At 39.7% G+C, this 21234-nt stretch overlaps 1 protein-coding gene across 1 annotated transcript; it reads right to left on the reverse strand.

Annotated features, from left to right (window-relative positions):
• Nucleotides 1-9527: 9527 nt before the first annotated feature.
• LOC121799493 (malonyl-coenzyme:anthocyanin 5-O-glucoside-6'''-O-malonyltransferase-like) lies at nucleotides 9528-11443 on the reverse strand. The gene is made up of 2 exons (XM_042198884.1): nucleotides 10913-11443; nucleotides 9528-10540 (listed from the first exon to the last, which is right to left on the reverse strand). Exons 1-2 carry the CDS (start codon nucleotides 11357-11359, stop codon nucleotides 9752-9754), a joined length of 1236 nt encoding a protein of 411 aa, XP_042054818.1. The 5' UTR covers nucleotides 11360-11443; the 3' UTR covers nucleotides 9528-9751.
• Between the last annotated feature and the right edge of the window lie 9791 nt (nucleotides 11444-21234).

Raw genomic sequence — 21234 nt, forward strand, 5'->3', positions numbered from 1 at the left:
CACTAAAAACAAAAATATCTCCAACACAACTTTCAAATCATCCTCAAATCCTTTTTCCTCATTATTTCAAAACACGACCATTTCTCCTTGAATTATTTAAGAAACTGCCATATCTGTTCTTTAGGGTGCCGTGTAAGGGGCCATTTTCCACGAGCACGAAAAACCGGCCAACCCGTTCGATGACTCACGGTTCTCATCGTGTACACTAGTCCGAGTAGGGACGCACCCTTGCTAGGACCCGAATTCGATTAAACTCATAGTAGGGACTCACTCCCCACTAAGCAATCATCAACATCAATATCAATCTCATCAACATCAACATCAACATCAACATCGACATCATGTGAACGAGAATGTGGCCGCAAACTCGATCACTAGACCGGCCGACCCAAAAGACGGCTCACGATCCCCATTGGTGTACACTAGCTTGAATAGGGACTCACTCCCTATACAAACCCGAATTCGATTTCAATAGGTCTAGTAGGGACAACTCCCTTGCTAAACAAACAGATATGCATTTCTCAAAACAAAAACATGGCATGACATACCCTTTTGAAAACTTTATTTTCCTCAAAACGTATTTGAAACACAATTCACTTTTCTGTCAAGGTCGAGCATCATCATATCACATCCACAAAGTCGAGCAATTCACAACCACTCAAAGGCTATCACTTTCACAATCAATTCACAACATATGACAATTCACTTTCACACTTTAAACATATATATCACATTGTCATGGAATGAAATGATAATTGGCAATCACACTTAGAAAGTAATTCATCACTAAAAAGATGCTCAAACCGGATATAATAAATCGCAAGCTCTTGAAAGTAATTTAGTTCGAAAGCCCACCTAGTTCGTTTAATTTTTTTTCTGAGTTTGAAATCCTTACTTCGACTTTAATTTTGTTCGTGGAGAAATCCCTTGCTTGAGTCCATGCTTCTCTTCTCTTTCATTTATTTTTGCAGCCACCCGAGCTTCCTATCTCCATCGACCCAATTAATCAATTCCGTTGATCCAGATGCCAACCCATAATGATTGAATATTCTCAGCCCAAAAGTCATAATCAAACTCTTAGCCCATAATTTCAATTTAGATCAACCGGCCCAAGTATTTAAAATCCCAGCCCACTTTTATTCTTCAAATTATTTTGTGAGCCCACAAAGTAGCCCAACAATTAAAAAGGTCTACATACTCCCCTCTCCACCATCGTCTATCTCCTTTTTCTTCCCAAATTAGAAAATCCCCCAAATTGAGAAATCCCTCATACCGTCGTCTCTCTTCCAAAATTCACTCATCCTCCGTTCAATTCAGCGCCACCTCCGGTGGCTGGTTCGGTTCCTCGCCAACGCTGATGTCTACACGAAGCAGGCACCGAGCTGCCCTCGCCCGCTGCGTCGCCGCTGAACGCCGCCGTTCGCCGAGAAGATATGACGCTGCCGCCACGGTGCTGTCGCTCTTCTTCTCCGTGTCAATTCGCCACCGCTGCCTCGTGTAATTCTCCGTCATCATAGCTGTTGTCCGCGAGCTGCTGTCGTCGCGGTTGAACGGGATCCATCACGCTCCAATTTTCTTTGCTGCCTCTGCTCAGCGCCGCCATCCGCCGCCGCCTCTCTCTCTTTCCCCCTCCGTCTGTCCCTCTCTTCTCTCCTAGCGCTGCACCGTACCATCAAGCCGTTGTGAGACCGCCGGCGTCGTCGCATCACATCGCCCTTTACAGAGCTCACTCCCTCACGCCGATCTCTCCCCTGTCGCCATCGCCAACTACTGCTGCTCTTCGAAATTTCGTGAACAGCCGTTCCGTCAAAGACTTCTTCTCCCAAATCCCTCTCTTTTTCCACTCTTACTATTCTCGTTGGTCTTCATAATTTTGGATTGAAAGGTGAGAGAATTTGTGGAAACATTAATATGAAAAAAAAAAACAAATACTTTGGGAGAGGATATATCACCACGGATATGCGTAACTGTCAAGATATTATTTTCTGACTTGGTGACCAAGTTAGCTTAATTAATTAATTTAAATTTTTTTTTTGGGTTGTTACACTCTACCCATCTTAACAAAAATTCCGTCCCGAAATTTGCTTACCTCCTTCGAATATAGCATTTCTCCATTATCTTGTCTTCCAAGCAGCTTCCTCATGTCGTTTAATTGACATTGTAGTTGAAAGTCACATCGCTGCCACTTTTAATAAATTACGCGAGATTAGACTATATTAAATTAAATCGCGCACTTCGCATCATCCCTCCTTGTCTTGCACCCTCTTTTGCGCTTGAACTTCATTTCGTCTTCGCTATCTTCCACCTCTTGAAATCTTCCTAGTATTCTTTTTTTTTTGTTCTTGTCGTTGAGGGAAAACGTAGGAAATAATAATATAGTTCACACATCAAGCTTGCTCCAACGTTTCGCGCCATTCCAAGAAAAATTTCATGGTCCACCGGCCTCCATTCGCACTCTCGCTCTCCTTGCCTCGTATCTTGATAATCTAGGAATTTCGCCCCTCTTCCCTTTATCGTTCGTTTTCTTCGCTCGGGAAAGCGATAGATAAATTGTCAATTTACAACTATGGTTCGCGCACATTCCATCTAGCTTAGTCTTAGGCACTCTAAGTTCACAGCACATTTAACAATCTCATAGATCGGCAAATATCACAATTAAAGTCATTCATACTTCAAATAACAAGTATAATACACAACATTTACCTTCCCAAAACACAACCCTTTCACATTTCACATCTACTTTCAAAACAAATATTTTCTTCAAAACTCACACTTTTCTAAAAAAATTTCACATAAAAATATATTACCTCTTTCTTGGTTGAGCGTGGCGAAGCGGGATGTTGAGCCTTCCAAATTTAACCTTATTTTAGTCTAGCGAATCTAATCTAGACTAAGAATGAAAAAGATTCTCGGGTCCAGAGCGGAAAGAAAAATTGCTCTGATACCACTCTGTCACGACCGCATTTTCTAAAGATAGAAAACATGGTTGATCGCGACTAGGGGAGGACTAAAGAAGAGGGGAAGAAAGGGGAAAAGCACACAACTCGACCATAGCTCCAAATAAATGGGAAAAGCTCGAAATAAAATCAGAGTATCATTTCAACAATCAGCAACTCGAGATAAAATTATCTCAACAATACTGCGGAAGAAACCATATTCAGCGGAAGCATTCGAGAGTAGATTACTATTATGTATGAAGACATAATATATTCAGAAAGTTTTATTTACCATCTTCTTCACTTTCATGCTCAACACCCACCGCGCTCGTCACCGCTCAACCTGCACATAGGGAAAACATATGCAGGGCTGAGTACTTGATGCACTCAGTGGACAAATGCCAAAGCAATTTTATAAAAACAGTTATATCATGCCACCATTAAGTGACCTCGGGGTTTTAACTTGAAAAGGCCCGAGACACTAAAAACAAAAATATCTCCAACACAACTTTCAAATCATCCTCAAATCCTTTTTCCTCATTATTTCAAAACACGACCATTTCTCCTTGAATTATTTAAGAAACTGCCATATCTGTTCTTTAGGGTGCCGTGTAAGGGGCCACTTTCCACGAGCACGAAAAACCGGCCAACCCGTTCGATGACTCACGGTTCTCATCGTGTACACTAGTCCGAGTAGGGACGCACCCTTGCTAGGACCCGAATTCGATTAAACTCATAGTAGGGACTCACTCCCCACTAAGCAATCATCAACATCAATATCAATCTCATCAATCTCATCAACATCAACATCAACATCAACATCGACATCATGTGAACGAGAATGTGGCCGCAAACTCGATCACTAGACCGGCCGACCCAAAAGACGGCTCACGATCCCCATTGGTGTACACTAGCTTGAATAGGGACTCACTCCCTATACAAACCTGAATTCGATTTCAATAGGTCTAGTAGGGACAACTCTCTTGCTAAACAAACAGATATGCATTTCTCAAAACAAAAACATGGCATGACATACCCTTTTGAAAACTTTATTTTCCTCAAAACGTATTTGAAACACAATTCACTTTTCTGTCAAGGTCGAGCATCATCATATCACATCCACAAAGTCGAGCAATTCACAACCACTCAAAGGCTATCACTTTCACAATCAATTCACAACATATGACAATTCACTTTCACACTTTAAACATATATATCACATTGTCATGGAATGAAATGATAATTGGCAATCACACTTAGAAAGTAATTCATCACTAAAAAGATGCTCAAACCGGATATAATAAATCGCAAGCTCTTGAAAGTAATTTAGTTCGAAAGCCCACCTAGTTCGTTTAATTTTTTTTCTGCGTTTGAAATCCTTACTTCGACTTTAATTTTGTTCGTGGAGAAATCCCTTGCTTGAGTCCATGCTTCTCTTTTCTTTCATTTATTTTTGCAGCCACCCGAGCTTCCTATCTCCATCGACCCAATTAATCAATTCCGTTGATCCAGATGCCAGCCCATAATGATTGAATATTCTCAGCCCAAAAGTCATAATCAAACTCTTAGCCCATAATTTCAATTTAGATCAACCGGCCCAAGTATTTAAAATCCCAGCCCACTTTTATTCTTCAAATTATGCTCAAACCGGATATAATAAATCGCAAGCTCTTGAAAGTAATTTAGTTCGAAAGCCCACCTAGTTCGTTTAATTTTTTTTCTGAGTTTGAAATCCTTACTTCGACTTTAATTTTGTTCGTGGAGAAATCCCTTGCTTGAGTCCATGCTTCTCTTTTCTTTCATTTATTTTTGCAGCCACCCGAGCTTCCTATCTCCATCGACCCAATTAATCAATTCCGTTGATCCAGATGCCAACCCATAATGATTGAATATTCTCAGCCCAAAAGTCATAATCAAACTCTTAGCCCATAATTTCAATTTAGATCAACCGGCCCAAGTATTTAAAATCTCAGCCCACTTTTATTCTTCAAATTATGCTCAAACCGGATATAATAAATCGCAAGCTCTTGAAAGTAATTTAGTTCGAAAGCCCACCTAGTTCGTTTAATTTTTTTTCTGAGTTTGAAATCCTTACTTCGACTTTAATTTTGTTCGTGGAGAAATCCCTTGCTTGAGTCCATGTTTCTCTTCTCTTTCATTTATTTTTGCAGCCACCCGAGCTTCCTATCTCCATCAACCCAATTAATCAATTCCGTTGATCCAGATGCCAGCCCATAATGATTGAATATTCTCAGCCCAAAAGTCATAATCAAACTCTTAGCCCATAATTTCAATTTAGATCAACCGGCCCAAGTATTTAAAATCCCAGCCCACTTTTATTCTTCAAATTATTTTGTGAGCCCACAAAGTAGCCCAACAATTAAAAAGGTCTACATACTCCCCTCTCCACCATCGTCTATCTCCTTTTTCTTCCCAAATTAGAAAATCCCCCAAATTGAGAAATCCCTCGTACCGTCGTCTCTCTTCCAAAATTCACTCATCCTCCGTTCAATTCAGCGCCACCTCCGGTGGCTGGTTCGGTTCCTCGCCAACGCTGATGTCTGCACGAAGCAGGCACCGAGCTGCCCTCGCCCGCTGCGTCGCCGCTGAACGCCGCCGTTCGCCGAGAAGATATGACGCTGCCGCCACGGTGCTGTCGCTCTTCTTTTCCGTGTCAATTCGCCACCGCTGCCTCGTGTAATTCTCCGTCATCATAGCTGCTGTCCGCGAGCTGCTGTCGTCGCGGTTGAACGGGATCCATCACGCTCCAATTTTCTTTGCTGCCTCTGCTCAGCGCCGCCATCCGCCGCCGCCTCTCTCTCTTTCCCCCTCCGTCTGTCCCTCTCTTCTCTCCTGTCGCTGCACCGTACCATCAAGCCGCTGTGAGACCGCCGGCGTCGTCGCATCACATCGCCCTTTACAGAGCTCACTCCCTCACGCCGATCTCTCCCCTGTCGCCATCGCCAACTACTGCTGCTCTTCGAAATTTCGTGAACAGCCGTTCCGTCGAAGACTTCTTCTCCCAAATCCCTCTCTTTTTCCACTCCTACTATTCTCGTTGGTCTTCATAATTTTGGATTGAAAGGTGAGAGAATTTGTGGAAACATTAATATGAAAAAAAAAACAAATACTTTGGGAGAGGATATATCACCACGGATATGCGTAACTGTCAAGATTTGATTTTCTGACTTGGTGACCAAGTTAGCTTAATTAATTAATTTAAAATTTTTTTTTTTGGGTTGTTACAGGAAGTACATGTGGCATGCTTTCTATTTATTTAATTATTTTTTATTCGAGTTGTGGATATGCTATGGGAGGGCTATTGCATGTCCAGAACCATTGGAGATGCTCTAAGTTATTTTCAATTTTACTCGTGTTTATTTAACTAATAGCCTACAAATCATATTGTATAAGAAAATGATTTCGGATACCCGGATACCCGATTCGGGTATCCAGTCCCAAAAAATCGGGTACCCAATCCCGATTTAAAAAAAAATCATATTTTTCCACAGGTTGTATTAGTGTAACTGTATGCGATCATTAATCATTATACACATGATACCTACATAAAGTGAAATCATACTCATTTACAAAAAAAGAGATCAAAGTGAGAAGACATTCATTAGCAAAAACAGCAGCCAACATCCACCACATACGATGATGGTCATGCATATTCTCTAGCCCAGCATTCTGTAAAAATTTCAATGGTAACCACCGCTCTGGCAATGGGAGCATGTAGCTAGTAAGGGACGATCCAAGGTTTCCTGGCAAAACCTTCGGATTGTGAACCCCCTATTGATGGGTGTGAAACTGAGCTGCAGTCGAAAGAAGAAAATGAGCTGATTCCAAAACATATACTATGAGATAATATATAACAAGATAAGTGAGCAGCGTTTAATTTGTCGTGTTTGATACACAAGAGAAATTACCATTCATGGTGCTAAAAATCAAAATACATGTAAAATGAATTGATAATTCATTAAGCTAAACATTAGCCAAAATACAATTGATTGAAATGACTATTCATTGTGAATTAGCCAAAACTGAAGATTGAGAATTTTTGACAAATACACGACAGATGGTCGAAACAAATTAAAATCATGTAAACTAAGAATTTGGAAAAATCAAATGACAAAAATCATACACAAGACAGAATTGCAATGCTTCTTTCGAAATTCCCCCTTTCAAATTTTATCATTTAATGACATCTCAGATCCGTTTCTTTTTGACAGACAAATTATGTACGCAAGGATCGCTCTCACTCTCTCAAACCTGGGGTGAAATTTTCTCCGTTGCAGAGTATCAGCTTTGCTTTTAATCAAGCCGCCTGTTTTCGATTTTCATCCATTTGCTTTTAATTAAGCAAATGAAGTCGATGAGTAGACGACAAGCTCGTCGGTGCAGGCGGTGGTGCTCGTCATCGGTGGGTCGTGGGTGAGGGTGAGAGGCAGCCCGCAGCGGCGCAGCCGAGAGGGAGACAGAGTGAGACAGGGAGCGGGAGGGTCAGGGACTCAGGGAGTGTAAAGTGTGTAACTAATGTGTAGAACCCTAATTGAATTAATTGAGTCAAAGATTCAAAGTAATTGATAAATTGACAAATTAAATAAAACATTAGTAAAATTATATATATTTTTCGGGTTTTCGGGTATTACCCAATCGGGTATCGGGTAACCCGATACCCGGAAATCCCAATAACCCAATACCCGATCCCGACCCGAAACCCGATTTTTCGGTTATCGGGTATCCAATACCCGATATCCATTTTGACAGCCCTAGTAGTGGGATTAAGACCTGAGATATAAGAGTAGGGAAAATATGCAAAATCCAAATAGCTGAATCGAACCAAAATATACTAATATTTAGCCTTGATTTTCAAATTGGATCATATGCCTTTATATTCCAACACATGATATTAAATGGTAGAAATAGCGTGTGAGACATCAAAATAATGAAAATATTTCTATTTAAATGTACCTGATGGAGTATTTGTTTTTTGAATCCAAAATATTAAAAATTGATTTCGGAGTTTTTACCGTTGGGATTAAGTTATAAAAATTTTAGATTTTCAAATTCGGATTCTCAATTATGTCAATTGGGTTTGGATTTCAGGTCTCTCAAAATTGGACTTTTGGATCGGTTTGGATTACGAAGCCACTTTATACGACTGCACCGTCCCATGTAAGTTGTAACCACCTCACCTGCCCGCAGGGGCGTAGCGCAGTTGGCAACGGAGGGTCAGATCTTGCTGCAATGAGCATGGGTTCGAATCTCACTGCTGTCGTGTAGTTGCTTCCATCTCTCAGGCACAAGTGTGAGGCCTTGGGAGATGGGCTTCTGGCAGCCAGTGGGTTAAGGCCTCCCCCTTAACAGGCTACTGCATACCCTGATTGAACCCCTCACATGATGTCGGGCCGGAGTGTGGGGGCCGCCAAGACGACGGAATCGCCTTTTATGCTGCAACGTAACCACTTCACCTGTGAATCTGATACCTTCTCATGCATTATTTTCTGTCTTTTTTTTCTATCTTTATCTCATCAGATTCTTCTCCAACATCATGTTTGGAGTTCAAACTTGATCACTCTGAATTTGGATTTTCCATTCAATAAAATAGTACTAGCAGTATGTTTTTTCCTCTAATTTTAACCATAGACTAATACTTACAATAAGGCTATATACTCCCTTCGTCCCGCACTACTCGCACGTTTCATTTTCGGCACGGAGATTAAGGAATGAGTGTATAGCAAAGTCAAATATTACGGCTGTAGGTGAAATTTTTTACTAAAAATGGAAATAGTGCAAATAACTTGGGACGCCCAGAAAGGAAATAGGTGCAAGTAGTCCGGGACGGAGGGAGTATAATTTATGTACAGTTGTTTCTGTTTATGTTACTCCTCTGAATTATAGAATGTGATGACCCATGGCATGCGGATGTTACTTGTTAGCACGTTATAAAGCTTTTTTTTTTCTTTACTCGTTTAAAAAAACAATTCTCAAAAGAGATTAATAGTGATTCCTCATTTAAATTATTAATTTTAGCATATTGAAGGAAGGAAAAACATCTTTTCAATTGTTGTCTATAAATTAAGTGGGCTTTTATTTATGCTACAAGATATACTAGGCCTAACTAGCTACTACGTACTTAAAGCTATTTTCTTAAGCAATATATCAATGCATTAATTAAAAGGTTATTAACACATTGAGTGAAAAAAAGGCATTATCAGGTAATAAACTTATAAAAGTAAAATCCGGCTATTAATATAGAATAAAATCACTAATTCGCAACTAAGAGTTTTCATAGTTGTAAATGTCTTAAAAAACAAGGTTTTATAATTATCATTACCAACACTGCAAAAGCCAAAAATTGTAAATGCAGTCCAACAAGTACAAAACCTTATAGATACCAAATACCATGTGTGGAATAAGGCTGATAATTTTTGACACGAAACAATAATCCGTCGAGACGAATCCTTATTGGATTTTTTGAGGTTGGGTTCAATATTGAATTGACCTGATAGATAAAGACTCAATCCAAATGATTTGCCAGCCCTACATTGATATACTACTAATGAGTAAAAATATAAAAATAAAACATAAAAAATAATAATATTTTATTCATATTTAATTAGATGCTGAAGCTTTGCATGTTTGGATTGAACATAATATCTGTTGAAGCAGGGATGTATGAAAGTCGAAATGTGGAATAGTGAATAGCAATTCATATACACGAAATCAAAGGTTGCTATTGATGTATAAATATTTGTTGAATATAGCAGCAAAGGCATCCATTTTAAGCTTAGTAGTAACCAATGCAATTACTACTCCACCGTCTCTTCCCTTGCAAAGATCAACCGCTCCATCATAATCTGTATGCACACATTCATACTTAATCGCTCTTCCCCATCCGTAATCCGAGCGCATGGATCAAGTCTCGGCGATCCGGATATGGGAATAACCCGATTCCGGCTTTTCCACTCCGAAAAACTTTCTGGTTTCCTCTTGAAACCCTCCAAAATTCCCTGGCCAGCCTCCTTGACCGCTGCTGCAATCGCATCCGCCGCAGCTAAAAATCCCCCGTCCCCCTTGAGCCTCCCATGGCTGCACCTCGCTCTCAGAAACACCAAGCAGTTACCGAAATAATTCTCCGGCAGCGGGGGGTTGAGTCGCCTCCGGCAGTCCACCGGAGAAGTTAGGTACTCTTGCACGTCGTCCTGCACCACCTCCCCGGCTGCGGCCGCGGAGGTGGCTAGGCAGCTCCAGATATGGGCGCAAATTGCCACAAACGTCGACATTCCATTCTTGAGTTTCTTCATCTCTCCATCGCTTAGGATGAAAGTGGATCGGACTTTATGTGAAGGGGAGGAAATGGTACGTGTAAAACTGGGCCCACTCGTCTTCACTTGCTCCCAAACAAAGGCGGAGAGTTTGTCGGATTCTTGAACGGAATCTCGACCGTAGAAAGGGTCGAGGACGGAATATTCTCCGGCGCAGTTGGATTGGTGGATCGATGCCCATGTGCGGAGGAAGGAGAAGAGGCTAGCGCCGTCGCTTATGGCGTGGTGGTCTGTCACGCCCACGCAGATTCCCTCGTTCGGAAACAAGGTTACCTGAATCATTCATTTTAATGCTTACAATATAAATTTGTGTTTTGATTTCAAACTTCTAATTCTAATACTACAAAACTTAGTAAAATAAGTAAAGGATAGAAATAAAAGTGTGCTCACATACGATTGTTATATTTAAAATGGATCACTATTTGAAGAATCTGACTAAAATAGTAGTACTCTCTTTATCCCACCTTATGTGTCTCAATTTTTTATTTTGGTCTTCATTTTTTGGTAGTGAACTAACTCAATCATACTCACATTAGCTAGTATAGTATTGATTTTTTCAATCCACTTTCTATTATATACGTTTCTTAAAACTATTGTAGGATCAAAGTGGAGAACGGAGGTAGTAGTAATAACGGAAAATGTCACCTGAATAGTGGCGGCCTTGAATTTGATGTTGTCGGAGGAGTAAACTGCCGTGGGCATTTGAGGGACGAATTGACGGAATTCATGAGTAGTCTTTGAATGATTGGCGGTTAGTTTGGGAAAGTCGGCGTCGGAGGTGGCGATTGTGAGTGGGAGAGAATCCCCATCAGCATATCGGGCGACGGGCATAGTAGCGGAGGTGAGAGGGAAGATGATGTTGGATGCAAGTGGGAGGTAGTATTTGAGAGCAATGGATAGGGATTTTATGAGCATTGGGACAATGGTCTCCAAAAAATAAGATTCTGAGTATTTGGTGTGGTAGAAATACAGAGTCTCAGCGGGAGGAGAGTGGAGCCATATCATGTCAAAATATACAAGTGGGAGCGATTGCTCCGCGCCAGCGCCGGCTGCCGGCGAGACACAGTGGAACTCCACAATTTTAATGGCCATTGCTAATTTGTGCTACATAATATATATGCATGAGTGGGAATTCAACTAATAATATATATATCTATGTGCATGTATACTATTCCCTTTCCTTCATCCCATAAATATTTAGTGTCTTTTTTAAATGATACAGATTTTAATGTGTCGTTAATAAAATAAGAGATGAATTGAATGAAATATTGTTAATGAAAAATGAGCTCATTCCAATTAGAAAGAAAAAAATATTCAAAATCTGAAGTTAGTTATTTTTATTGGAAGGAACAAAATAACAAAATTAGTCTAGTTTTACAGAAAATGATAAAATATTTAAGATAATCTATTGGCAATTCGCATAAAGATGCTCAAATGTATATTACTATATTGTTTTTCTTATAGTAGTATAATCTTTTTATCTTTAAATTGTGAAATATATCAAATTTTGGGTTAGTAATGAATTATGAATCAACTTCCTTTCACTTGCAAGCAATTGTACAACACGAATTGCAGCGTCAATACAAATTCACTTCATTGGGTCTTCGTCTTTGTTAATTATATCATACTATTTCGTATGAAGTTGGTTAATAATTTAATATTTTGGTAAATTCATTTAATTGGAAGTATAAATTTAACATAAAAGTGATATAAAGTCTAATTAAATTAGGAAGTTCAAGTTAAAATTATAAAATAAAATTAAATCACAATATAATAAAACTGCATACATAAAAGTAAAAAATCAATTAAAATGTCATTTATACTCTCTCATACTTTATCCATTTTTCTTATTCATAATATTAATTTACCAATTTCTATTAGTACTGCCAGTCTCTCATGCATAACAGTGTGTTAATTAGTAAACGATTAAAAATATTTAATATTTGTGTTGTCTGACGCATGCCAATTGAGTATTAGTATGTATTACGACATTGTACAGCTAGTATGTGCATATTTTATCAATTTAAAATAAGGGTTGACATTTGTTGATAATCGATTCCTATTTGTTAAGTGAGATCAATATCAACCCTTAATAGTGGCATATAGTATATTTATATACGTATAGTTGCTTCTGTTTATATTATCTGAATCATAGGATATGTGATGAACCAAGACGGTGACATTTGTCAACGCCATTGAAAGAGTCTAAAATTAATATCTATATATACTCTTTCGAAAAAGTAATTAATAATAATTTCTCATTTACCACATTACTAACCCTAGTATCACTGCGATGCACAACCCTGTTAAATCCAACCTCTTTTCTTTTATATATATATATATATATATATATATATATATATATATATATATATATATAAAAGTACTCCTTAAGTATATAATTAAAGAATAAATTTCAACCATAACATTAAGAAATCAAGGGTTGAAAAATCAGCTTAGGATTTCAAAATTGATCCAGAAAATTACTTTACAATATAAGTAGGCGGGGTAAAATAGTCATTTAACAAACAAAGCTGGGTAAAACATGAATCTCTCTCATTTAGAAAATTTTTCTTCAGCCCTCTTCTTCACCGCCGCCTCCACCAGAGCCGCTCGCAGCGGACGTCGTCGGCCTGTCCTCTGGCCCCAACTGGCCGGACCCACAACAGAGATTGCGGCGGTACTCATCGGATTTGGACTCTGATCGATTTGGTCTAAAATAAATGCTAGTAATTAAACAAACAAGCATGAATTCAGATTTTCTTGTGGGTGTGACGTGTTCGCATCAACAACCAACTTCACATTGCATATCTATTCTAATGGGTCCCACTGCTGAATTAAAACTAGTCTCTAATCGCCAGAATTCATAGAATTTGTGCCTTTGTTGCTTCTGGATTGCGGCGGAAATGGGCGATTGAGATTTGAGCAGGATTTGGACGGAAAGATTTTTTACAAACTAATGGAAACGGGTGATGTTTCTGTGATATTTTGTTATAGTAATCTATTTTGTTAACATCAGTGAAGTAAAACATGGTTAGAGTGATGTGTTCCAGGGTTAGAGTGATGTTTCTTTGATTTTTTTTATAGTGATCTATTTTATTAACATCAGTGAAGTAAAAACATGGTTATAGTGATGTGTTCAAGGGTTATAGTGATGTTTCTTTGATTTTTTTGTTACAATGATCTATTTTGTTAACATCAGTGAAGTAAAAACATGGTTATAGTGATGTGTTCCACGGTTAGAGTGAGGTTTCTTATAGTGATCTATTTTGTTAACATCAGTGAAGTAAAAACATGGTTATAGTGATGTGTTCCATGGTTAGAGTGATGTTTCTTTGATTTTTTATTATAGTGATCTATTTTGTTAACATCAGTGAAGTAAAACCATGGTTATAGTGATGTGTTCCACGGTTAGAGTGATGTATCTTTGATTTTTTGTTATAGTGATCTATTTTATTAACATCGGATTTTGGCGGGAGTTGTTGTTCGGCGACCCTAATCACCCACTTCAATGGCTTCACCTGATCAGTGGCGCTTCTCAACGGAGCTAAGGCTAAGCTATTGGATTTGTGTTTCCCAGCTGCGCGGGAGAAGGTCGGTGGCGGAGGAAAATTGGCTGCGCACCCCAACCGCTGCGTTGAGATGCCCATTTCCGGCAGTTTTTGGTCGTTGATTCATTGTTATTGCTTTTGTTTATTGAATTCTGCGGCTGTGGTTTTATGAAGTTGCAACTTATCTTCTGTGGAAATAATTCATCTTCAAAACTTAGTTAACTTAATCACAACATATTTTCCTCCTCTCACCGAAAATGATTGTACCTTAATTATTTGGGAAACAGGTAGATATTCCACTATTTTTTCTCTTATTTTCTTTTTATATTTTAAAATATTTCAAAATTTATTTCTCTTGATTGCACAGTAACTACGAATTTTAGAATCAGTGAAAAACACAAATTTGATCAAAGTTTTAATTTTAGAAATGAATATCCATTATTCTATTTAGAGACGAATATCCATAACAAATATATATATATAATAAATAACATATTAAAATCGCTATAAGGCATGCAGAATATATTTCACTATATGAACAATATACTTCCTTAAAATGAAAAACAATTCACTATAAGCATGCAGAAATATACATCACTGTAATGCACAATATACATCACTGTAATGTACAACATACATCACTATATGCTCAATATAGTCCATGTCAAGGCATGCTCAATACACTTCACTGTAAGCATATTGTAGTTCACTAATTGCTCAATATACTTCCTTAAAATGAAAAACAATTCACTATAAGCATGCAGAAATATACATCACTGTAATGCACAATATACATCACTATATGCTCAATATACTCCATGTCAAGGCATGCTCAATACACTTCACTGTAAGCATATTGTAGTTTACTAATTGCTCAATATACTTCCCTAAAATGAAAAATAATTCACTATAAGCATGCAGAAATATGCATCACTGTAATACACAATGTACATCACTATAATGCACAATATACATCACTATATGCTCATTATACTCCATCTCAAGGCATGCTCAATACACTTCATGTAAGCATATTGTAGTTCACTAATTGCTCAATATACTTCCCTAAAATGAAAAACAATTCACTATAAGCATGCAGAAATATGCATAACTGTAATGCACAATATACATCACTGAAACACCTGCGGGCTGCTTAACATTCCCATTGACCTGAAACACCTGCGGGCTACACTCGGGGCTCTCCATCGAACAAGAAGACAAATCTGGGGTGGGTGCAACAACATCATTGATTAGAATTTCGTAATTATCCCATAAATCTCCTCCCCATCGCCATTTCCGACTAAATTTTCGATCTTATTTTCACCGCCGGAAACGCCGCTCTCGAAGTCGGAGGGGCAAGAATTGTCGTTGAATACATCACCATTCGAATTTACAACTTCTGAATCCTGAAGAAGATCTTCAAAGAGCGTCCCTTTTTGGCCCTTCTTTTCAGCTGAAAAGTGATTCGATCCAGAAACTAAATTGCGTCAATAGCCTGCACATCAAATGTCAATAGCCTGCATATCAAATGTCAACAACTTATAGTTGACTGTATATGTGTATAGTTGACATGAATTGTATATGTAGTTGACATTATATGTGTATAGTTAACATGAATTGTATATGTAGTTGACATTATATGTGTATAGTTAACATGAATTGTATATGTAGTTGACATTATATGTGTATAGTTAACATGAATTGTATATGTAATCGACATTATATGTGTGTAGTTGACATGAATTGTATATGTAGTTGACATGGATTGTACACATAGTTGACATTATATGTGTGTAGTTGACATGAATTGTATATGTAGTAGACAAAAAAAATTAAAATAAAATTTTAAAAAATATATTGAATAAAATGTACCATGAAATTACCATTCTGCCCTTTCATAATTAATTAATCTAAAAATATTTTCCATGTGGAAAATTCTGGACCACTCATTTAATAAAAATGAGTGGCTGATAATGCATCACAATTCCCAATTAGGCTAAAAAATCTCAATTGATCACAACCACTCATCCACAAAATTTTGGATCCTGTTAGGTTGAGATTTTTTAGCTTAATTGAGAATTGATATGCATTTTCAACCACTCATCCACAAAATTTTCGAAATGTCAACTGCAAGTAGATTATGTCAACTAGGGGGTATTATCGGCATTTCAAATGTCAACAACTTATATAAAAATGTCAACAGCTTGTCAATAGCCTGCACATCAAATGTCAACAACTTATAGCAAAATGTCAACAACATGTCAATAACATGTATATAAAATGTCAACAGCTTGTCAACGACTTGTATAAAGTGTCAACAAATCAAAAACAATTATTGTAATTAAAAAAACTAATTTTTCTTATTTTTTTTTATTTGACACAAGTTCTGGAATCATGATTATACAATCCATGTCAATAGCCTGCACATCAAATGTCAACAACTAATAGAAAAATATCAACAACTTGTATATCAAATGTCAACAGCTTGTCAACAACTTGTATATTGTGCGAGAAGAAGGCGGCCGAAGATAGACATACAAATTAAATTAGTCATCCAAATTTTCAACAGTTAGCGTATAGTTATAGTCATACTAATTGTAGTAAAACATATCCACATCTTTCAGTGCAACTAACTAACGCGAAGCACGTGCTAGGCCGAGGTTGGTTCCTCTGTTACATAGTCTAGCTAGTTAAACATAAGTGCAGAATTATTGATGATGAACTCTGCAGTTGAAGCCTCAGCAAGAAACTTCACCAAATCGAATGTGCTACTCTTTTCGACTGAAGAGGCATTCGAGTTGATCAGATGCAGAGGGTTTTGTTCGGGCTGATACGGGCAGAGATTAGCATGCCTAGCGCCACGCTGCGGACCTTGCCCTTTGCGGAGGGTAAGGTTTCTTTCCTTTGTTGTTGAATGTTGATGAAATCTTCTAGTAAGAAAAAGGCATCCTTGCCTATTGGAGTATTCTTTTTAGGAACATTTAAGTCATCTAGTTTTATTGGCAAAATAGTAGTACTGTATAACATATAATTATTAGCAAGTAAAAGTGTTCAAACTTCAAAGTTGTATACTATGATATTCGATACAAAACCACAAATCATTACAAGTTGCTATTAATGTACAATTTGTGGTGAAAAACATGCGCAAAAGCGTCCATTTTATTCTTGGTCATGGACATGGCGATCTCAACTCCTCCATCTCTCCCCTTACAAAGATTCACAGCTCCATCATAATCCGTATGAACACATTCATACTTAATGGCTCTTCCCCATCCATAATCCGCCGCGCACGGATCGAGCCGCGTCGATCCCGCAATCAAGACCACCCTCTTCCCCTCATACTCCGATAGATCCTTCAAATGATGCTCGAACCCATCCAAGACCCCTCTCTCGTTTCCGACAGTCTCGCGGATCGCCGCCGAAATCGCCGCCACGGCCGCCGCGAAGCCCCCGCGCCCTTTTATTACTCCGTGGGTGGAACTCGCCATGAAGAATATCAAACAGTTGCCGAAGTAATTCTCCGGGAGAGGCGGATCGAGGCGCCCGCGGCAGTCGACCGGGGACCCGAAGAGCTCGGGCTCGTCGTCGGGGACGGCCTCCCCGGAGGAGGCGGCGAGGCAGGTCCAGAGATGGGCGGAGACGGCCACGAAGGTGGAGATGGGGCCCGGTGATGAGTTCTTGAGTTTGTTGATTTGTTTGGTGGTGAGGGTGAATGTTGCTCGGACTTTGTTTAGAGGGGAGGAAATGGTATGGGATAGAATGGGTTTTTTGGTTTTGATTAGATTCCATGAGGATTTTGTGAGTTCTTTTGCGTCTTGGACGGAATCTCGGCAGTAGATTGGGAGGGAATCTTTGTTAACCGATACTAGAAGAATTAGGGACATAGAAGATGATACTTTTTACTGTGTATTTTATTCATTGTACAATAATCCTCTTATAGAGGTTGATACATTGATATACAAGGAAGGTTTCTATTCTCCTACAATTATGCTATCAATCTTCTATAATCTTCTAAATTGATTTCCAAATCATCGTGATTGATATTAAGAAATCTTTCCATTCTAACACTCCCCCTCAAGCTTAGTAGTGGGGTCACCAATACTTAGCTTGCCCAACGCGTCTTCAAAACTCCTAGAACTGACTGCTTTGGTGAGAATGTCCGCCAACTGATCTTCTGATCTTACAAATGGAAATTCCACGACTCCTTTCTCAATTTTCTCCTTGATGAAGTGTCTGTCGACTTCCACGTGTTTGGTTCTGTCGTGCTGCACAGGATTCTCAGCAATGCTTATTGCTGCCTTATTGTCACAATACAGTTGGCTTCTCTGAGGTTGAAAGCCAATCTCTGTCATCAACCTTCTTAGCCACAGTAATTCCGTCAACCCACTCTTGATCCCTCGGAACTCCGCCTCCGCACTAGATAGTGCTACTACCTTCTGTTTCTTGCTTCTCCATGTTACCAGATTTCCTCCAACGAAGGTGAAGTAGCCGGAGGTGGATCGTCTATCTACTGGGTTGCCAGCCCAGTCTGCATCTGTGTACCCACTTATCTCTAGATGTCCTTCCTTTTTGAACAATACTCCATGTCCAACGGTTCCTTTCAAGTACTTCACAATTCTCAACGCGGCTTCCATATGGTCAGTTTGCGGCGAGTGCATGAACTGACTCACAACTCCGACTGCGTAAGCGATATCTGGCCTAGTATGGGAGAGATAGATGAGCTTCCCAACTAAACGCTGATACCTATCACGATCTGCCCGTTCAGCACCTTCTACGACCCTCAGCCCATGATTTACTCCGATTGGCGTGTCAGGAGGTTTGCAATCTAATAGCCCTGTTTCAGCCAGGATGTCGAGAATATATTTCTTCTGCCTCAAGAAAATCCCCCTTTTGGATCTCAACACCTCGATCCCTAAGAAGTATTTGAGGTCGCCCAAATCTTTCATCTCGAATTCCTCAAACAAACTATCTCTTAACTTCTTGATTTCCTCTGCATCATTACCAGTAATAATCATATCATCTACGTAAATGATTAAACAGGTTACCTTCCCTTCTTGTCTTTTGATGAACAGCGTATGGTCCGAGTGACTCTGGTGGAAACCATACGAAATCATAGCATCAGTGAATCTTCCAAACCATACCCTTGGTGATTGTTTCAGTCCATACAAGGTCTTCTTCAGGTGGCAGACTTCTCCCTTTTTGAATCCTTGTGTAAACCCCGGCGGTGCCTCCATATATACCCTCTTCTTCAATTCTCCATGCAGAAAGGCGTTCGTGACGTCGAACTGGTAGAGGGGCCAGTCTTGATTAGCTGCAATCGATAGAAGGACTCTAATTGTGTTCATCTTGGCGACTGGTGAAAAGGTCTCTGCGTAGTCCACCCCATATGTCTGAGTGTACCCCTTTGCTACCAGCCGTGCTTTGTACCTTTCGATGGACCCGTCTGGTTTCCTTTTAATTGTGAACACCCATCTGCAACCAATTGGTCTTACTCCCTCTGGTAGCTTGCTCTTATCCCACGTCTGATTTCGAGCTAGGGCATCCATTTCTTTCTGCATGGCTGCTCTCCAGTGTTTGTGTCGCATAGCTTCCTCTGCTGAATAAGGTATCTCTTCCTCCTCACACAGTGCAGCTTCAAATGCTCGTGCCATCTCCGACAAGTGACTGGTGGCACTATTTGCTATAGCATAGCGTGCGTTCCTGCCAATTTTCTCTGGGGAGTACCTTTTTGGTGGGACTCCTCTGTTCGCCCGTGGTGGCAATATGTACCGTCCGGTATCTCCATCAACGGTAACCTCCTCAGCACTGGAGATGTTGTTGGAGATTTCTTGCGACTCATCTCCCCCTGTCTCATTACTAGTTCCGGACGAGTTATCAGAGTTAGCAGCATCAGAGATGGGAAGAATACTTACATTGGATATCAGGGGAGGATCTTGTTCGTCGACACTGAGTTGGCTGGATTGTTCTACTGAGACCTGCTCGGTGGTCCCGACAACCTTCTCGGGTGGGTCCGCGGTGAGGTAGCTTGGTAATGGCAACCACCTTAGTGGGTCACTATTTCTGCTCTCCCCCTCTATCCTGTCACTCTCCCCCTGACCACTAAGGTGGTGGAAAAAATATTCCGACTCCAAGAAATTACAATTCATTGTGACATGGATTCGTTTGGTTTTGGGGTCATAACATCGGTACCCCTTTTGACTTACCCCATACCCCACGAAAACACATTTTACAGCGCACGGTGAGAGTTTGGTACGTTCGTGTTTCGGAATATGGACAAAAACGGAGCTTCCAAAGATTCTAGGTCTAAGGGTCAAAGGTTGTGGAATTTTAGCCTGTGTCGAGAGGATTTCCAGAGGGGTTTTAAATCCCAAGGTTCGGGTAGGCAGACGGTTTATTAGGTAGGCTGCGGTGGCTAAAGCTTCAGGCCAAAAGTGTTTCGGTGTTTGGGATTCAAGGAGCATTGCTCTAGTCATTTCGAGGAGGATACGGTTTTTCCTTTCTGCTACACCGTTCTGTTCTGGTGTGTGAGGACAGGTGGTTTGATGAAGAATCCCATTATCCCTACAAAAGGTTTTCATACTCGAGTTGACAAATTCCCCCCCATTGTCAGACCGAAGAGTTTGGATATTTTTTTGGTACTGATTTTTCACAAGTTTACAAAAGTGTATAAAATGAGACACGACTTCAGACTTATGCTTCATAAAATAAACCCATAACATACGAGTGCAATCGTCCACAAAAATCAAGAAATATCGAAAACCTTGTCCCCCCACTACAGGTGCGGGTCCCCATATATCAGAATGAACTAGAGAAAACAAAGTCTCAACCCGTGTGTTACTTAACTGATAGGATTGTCTACGGCTTTTGGCCAAAATACAGGTTTCACAATGTAAATTCTTGGAAAAATTGGGAAATAACAAATTTAAATAACTTGCAGAAGGATGACCTAGACGACGATGCCACAACCAAGCTTCTCGATTTGCAGACCCGTGAGTCAGCAACGCGGTTCCTTTTTGAGCTATCTCGTCGACGTAGTACAACCCGTCCTTCTCAGTGCCACGTCCAATAATCTCCTTCGTCCTGATATCCTGCAGTAGACAAAAATTGGGCTGCATTAGTAAGGAGCAATTAAGTTCTCGGGTGACATGGCTAATCGACAATAGCTTGTGTGATAGGGACGGGACATAGAGACAATTTGACAATTTTAATGTTGATGATATGTTTACTGTCCCGGCTCCCTCAACATTCGACACCTCTCCACTGGCTGTCTGAACGTATGCCTTCCCCGGTTTTGTGGGTTCAGTGATGTCGGAGGCATCATAGGTCATTGTATCCGTCGCCCCACAATCAAAGATCCACCTGTCATTTTTTTCCTCACAAGTAGATACTGCACAAGCAGTTGACAATTTTCCGAGT

The sequence above is a fragment of the Salvia splendens genome, chromosome 4, assembly GCF_004379255.2.
Source record: "Salvia splendens isolate huo1 chromosome 4, SspV2, whole genome shotgun sequence".
NCBI classification, from domain to species: domain Eukaryota; kingdom Viridiplantae; phylum Streptophyta; class Magnoliopsida; order Lamiales; family Lamiaceae; genus Salvia; species Salvia splendens.